The sequence below is a fragment of the Pundamilia nyererei genome, unplaced genomic scaffold, assembly GCF_000239375.1.
Source record: "Pundamilia nyererei isolate P.nyererei 1_Seehausen unplaced genomic scaffold, PunNye1.0 scaffold00010, whole genome shotgun sequence".
Lineage (NCBI taxonomy): Eukaryota > Metazoa > Chordata > Actinopteri > Cichliformes > Cichlidae > Pundamilia > Pundamilia nyererei.
This window is the reverse complement of record NW_005187411.1, coordinates 6,142,264-6,146,968: the sequence shown is the minus strand read 5'-3', so window position 1 is coordinate 6,146,968 and position 4,705 is coordinate 6,142,264. Positions and strand designations below refer to the sequence as shown.

General features: G+C 41.7%; 1 protein-coding gene across 2 annotated transcripts in view; it reads right to left on the bottom strand.

Annotated features, from left to right (window-relative positions):
- Positions 1–689: 689 nt before the first annotated feature.
- Positions 690–4,705, bottom strand: part of LOC102199608 (ubiquitin protein ligase E3 component n-recognin 7) — a 4,478-nt gene continuing 462 nt past the window's right edge. Inside the window, exons 2-12 of one of the 2 annotated variants that reach the window (XM_005724004.2) lie at positions 3,957–4,074; positions 3,517–3,650; positions 3,372–3,432; positions 3,179–3,274; positions 3,028–3,081; positions 2,836–2,941; positions 2,623–2,750; positions 1,718–1,912; positions 1,450–1,606; positions 1,280–1,341; positions 690–1,198 (exon numbers count right to left, since the gene is read on the bottom strand). In XM_005724004.2, coding sequence (XP_005724061.1) covers positions 1,115–1,198; positions 1,280–1,341; positions 1,450–1,606; positions 1,718–1,912; positions 2,623–2,750; positions 2,836–2,941; positions 3,028–3,081; positions 3,179–3,274; positions 3,372–3,432; positions 3,517–3,650; positions 3,957–4,073 — 1,194 coding nt within the window. In that variant the 5' untranslated portion in view covers position 4,074 and the 3' untranslated portion in view covers positions 690–1,114. Of the gene's footprint in view, positions 1,199–1,279; positions 1,342–1,449; positions 1,607–1,717; positions 1,913–2,622; positions 2,751–2,835; positions 2,942–3,027; positions 3,082–3,178; positions 3,275–3,371; positions 3,433–3,516; positions 3,651–3,956; positions 4,220–4,705 lie in introns of those variants that run through there. The other variant, XM_013908415.1, reaches the window with a different exon arrangement.

Genomic DNA, 4,705 nt, shown 5'->3' with positions numbered 1-4,705 from the left:
TTTGATCTCGCATGGGTTGTTTGTTCACTTGAAATGTCAAGTACATTTTGCTTGTATATGATCATATATTCAGATTCAAAGGGCTTCACATACATACAGTAAAGAAAATTATCCATACATATCTGGAGCTTATCTCAGCTGTCATGGGCTGAGAGGCAGGGTACACCTTTGACAGGTTGTTCATCCACTGTAGGGCTAACAGTTTATAACCAACAGGTAACCTAAGAAGCTTTTTGGACTGTAGAGAAAGCCAGACGAATGACACAGAACCCACACATGCGCAGGGAGAACACAAAAAGGCGCCAGCTGACCCAGAACCTTCTCACTGTGTGACAACAGTGCAAACCACTGACATGGTCAAAACAGACAAGCAAACATATTTTTTAAGTTAAAAAATAGAAGTCTGACATAATATGAAAAGGTGCATCTGCTCTATAACCTAGCAAAGTTTAAAAAACAGCATGCTTAGTGCTTCTGTGTCCATTATCTACTTAAATTGCTCTCAGCTTTTCTTTTCTTTTTTTAAATAAAAACATCATTAAAAGTTTCTTGAAAGGGGGGGGGGGGTTTATCCCTGAAACTCTTTCCATAATTTGCAGGAAATAACCGTCAGAAAGTAGATCTGGTTTTATAATATAAAATAAAAAGCTCCAATGCATGCTCTTGTTCAAGTTTTAGTTTACCTTACAGCAGATTTCTAGTACTTTTATTTTGAGCGTTAGTCAGTATTTTCATCACAGTGAGTCTTTCACATGACATTTACAGACCGGTTTGTCTTAGCAGTGCAAGGATTATGGCATCAAATTCAGCCAAACTTACATACTTTCACACAATAATCATGTATGTTCACAAATGTAATAGTGTGCAATATTTATGTGAGGTAAACTTTAATCACAATCTTTAAAATTGAGGCATCATCATAACCCAGTTATGACACGAACCTCAAACCTTCAAATAATAAAGTAAAAACTTGAAACTAAAACTTTTTTTTTTTACCCCCAACTTCAAACATAACATTGATTGCAGCAAAACGGTTTATTCAAGAGGAGGGTGACACATTCAGTCCAGACAGCCCGTGAACATGGCGTACGGTGGCAGCAGAGTGGACACCTTGTTACTGATTTCCGTCGCTGGTTCTGCGTCTTTTTCTGGCCTGCAGCTCCTCAAAGAGTTGATGTACAGCTTCGACTGTGACTGTCTGATGTAGACACAGAAGTGTTAGGTCTGAGATTTGAGCAGAAGAAAGAAGATGTGACTCACACAGACATCCACTTCTCACCTTTCCTTCAGAGGCACACTGCTCTAAAAATTCACTGATTGAGGTCGTCAGCTCGTTGAAACCTGAGGGAAGAACACAAGATTAATTAGTCCGCCGCATCAATGCGCCAGTGCTTTGAATTTCACTTTACGCAGGACAACTGACCCCGTGGCTTCCCTCCCTATCCTCACCGTAAATGACCTCCAGCTGCTGTACACGGTCCATCGAGTTCATTAGCGCCATCAGTGGGTGCTGCCCGAAGGGCTCATGCAAGCCTCTCTTCTCATAGGCCAGAATAGTGTCAGACTGATCCAAGAGAAACTGCACCTCAGCAGCAACATAGGCCCTCTGAGGAAATGCAGCACACAGGGGACAGGCATTCAGAAACAGGGATAACTTGCAGCATTCTGGCTTTTGTGAGTCTACATTACAATCTTGGAGCTAGAAATTCTGTCTCACCTTGCAGCTCGTGCAGGTGCAAAGCTCAGCGCGCCAGCTGTAAGGCCAGAACACTGCTCCCTGTCTCAGCCTCTCTAGCCCACGGGCCTGCAGCTCCTTCAGCTTGCACTCCACAATTTTCGTTGTAGCCATCGCAGGGCTGCCTGTCATTTCCTCGTGAGTTCGTTTGCCAGGGGAACTCCTGTTTACAGCTTCCTACGACACAAATGAGATGGGGTGAGTGACTGTATTATACAAGAGGCACAGGCACACCTGGGCTTGGTGAAACATCTCCACTCATGCAGGGATGCAGACGCATCCTGGGGAAGTCTCACTGCGAGTGACGCGGTAAGACGGTTGGGCGATGAAAATCGCCAGTTTACAGTAAGCTAGCCTGTGAAGCCCGGCCAAAGTCATCTACAGAGCAGAGGAAGCTGTGCCTCATGGGTCATTTCTCCTCTAATTACCCCAGAGGAGAGGAAAGCACGATAACAGGAGCTGGTGCCTGCTGTCTGGCTCATATTCTGCTCATTACTCTCCAGCCCCACCTAGTGGCACACTGGCATTCAGAAAAGTTGGACAGTGTTGCTCCAAATGAGGTCACAAAATAGACAAAGGTAAAATATACTCCAGAACATAAATAGGAGAGTAACAAAGCAAAGCAAGTGGTAAACACAGCAAGATAGATTATGGATTCCTTTCAACTTAAATTATTTTTTGTTTTGTTTTTATAATGTAATTTATGCATTATGAGAACACAACTAAAAGAATAAACATGTAAACATAGATCTGAATTCAAATGCCATTGTTTGATTATAAATAAGTCAAATGTAAAGTAATGTTCTGCCCTCATTTTAACTTGCACAAAGCCATTTTTAGTTCTCCACTATCCCAGAATCCATGCAAACAGCAGAACCGTTTCTCACCTCTGGTTCTGTGCGCTCATCACTAGAGGACGGTTCCTCATCCTTTCTTTGACCAGCCTCACGGTCTTCCCCCTCAATGTCGACCTCTACTTCCTCTTCGGCATCACCCACTTGGATCACAGGCGGAACTAAATGGAAAAGATGAATTAATGATTATCTGAATTTTGCTGCTAAATGTCTGCCTAGTTAGTTACAGTCAAAAAAATGTGTTACCTGCGATGTGGGCAGCATACGTCCACAAGAAAGGAGCCTTGTTCATGCAGGCCTCACATACCATCTCTTGAAGCTCCTCGGGTTCAACCACAGGGCAGCCTAAGTGCTATTTAAGGCCAAAAATAAATAAATAAAAGAGCAGAGGACTCACAGAAATGATAACATGCAGATCAAAAATCCTCTCAAGCTTACCCTGCTGTGTAACCAATCCTCACAGATGATGCACTGAATCATCTCGTCTTCATCCTGTTAAACAGATTTATTTATATATAGCCACAGATGACAGAGAAACAAGCAGCAGGGTTTAGGGTGAACAACAACAACAACAACAAAAAAGACGGGCCTGGTCATCGGTGTCTGGGTACGGCCGGTGACACGTGCAGTAGAACCCACTGAAGTTGTGATTGTAGCGATTTCTAACATTTTCCTCTTCTTTAACCTAAAAAGAAAGAGGGGGAATGAACAATTGAAACAACTGGAATGTATGGCACACGTGGAAAACACATCTGGGAGACAAGAGATTCAAAGCGTCTCACGGGATTTAGCTGGCAATGGAAGCCCCCAAACTTTCTGTTTCCACAATCACAGCGAAAATTTCTGCAAGAAAAATAGAAATATTAGAAAACTGTGGGCCAAAAGCTGAATGCTCAGTCTACTCAGTCAACATAGAAAGATTTTTACCTTTTGGTATACAGTTCAAAGATGTCGTGTCCATCATGGCATTTATTGGCGCAGGCCAGACAAACCCCAGCAGGCTCTGCATCATTTGGAGTGCAAGTGTTGCAGGCAAACACCGCCTGTCTCTTCACATAACCCTGCAGAGCAACAACACACGTGGCATCAACACACAGCATCAATTCACAAAATATTACTGATTTGACATCCGTAACAAAGAGAAAATGTGCTTTAACATAACAATACTTCCACCGTGCTTCTCATAAACATCGGTGACGAGAACCACACAGAAACTCAGCGGTGCAGATTGCAACATTTAACACAAAGAAAAACAAAACGCTTACAATGCACAGACCACACTACAATGCAGCATTTGGAAAAGGCTACTAGGCGTACAATGGGCGACACACAGGCTGCAGGGCTGCTGTGCAGGAAGCTTCTCCTACCTTGGAGTAAGAGCAGTTGTCTGGGTCGCTCCCAGCCAGCACACACAAAGCCTTCTCGAGCTCTTCTTCGCTGGTAAGAATATCATCAATATCCGAGTCGCCCTTGTTCGCTGCCATCCTGGGAAGTGAGGGTAAAGATGACTCCAACGTAAACAATGAAACACCGAAGACTGAGCAGCAGCTGCGGTAGCGCCACACTGTTGACAAACGACTGTTCCTGGCGGGAGTTTAGGCCGAGACCACGTGGAGGAAGTGACGCAAGATACCTATTCACGACCTGCTATTGTTTAAAAATAAATAAATAAATAAAATTTTAAAAAACGAATTAAAAAAAAATTTAACTCTACTGCACTTTCATTTTCAGTGGTCCCCTTAAAAATCTAGTAGTGTTTTATTTATTATTATATATATTTTTTAAAGTACTTTTAAATAAAAATAAACACATTACAACGCAATAAGCAAAAATAATAGTAACATATATAGAACAAAAACACCATCCAAAGATATTTTACTCATCTTACAAGCGGTAATCTATCTTTAATAATAAAACAAAGCTGATTTAGGAAACATTAGTTCATCCTTTGTCAAAAAAATTAAACGTTAGCTATTATAAGTGGCACCTAATAATAAAATAGATTCCGTTTCGAGTCTATTTCCGTTTTGGGGTTTACGAATTAATGGCTGTTGCACAAACAAGTACGACTGTTTTTTATCTGTTTATTTTCTTTTTTACATATATATATATATAT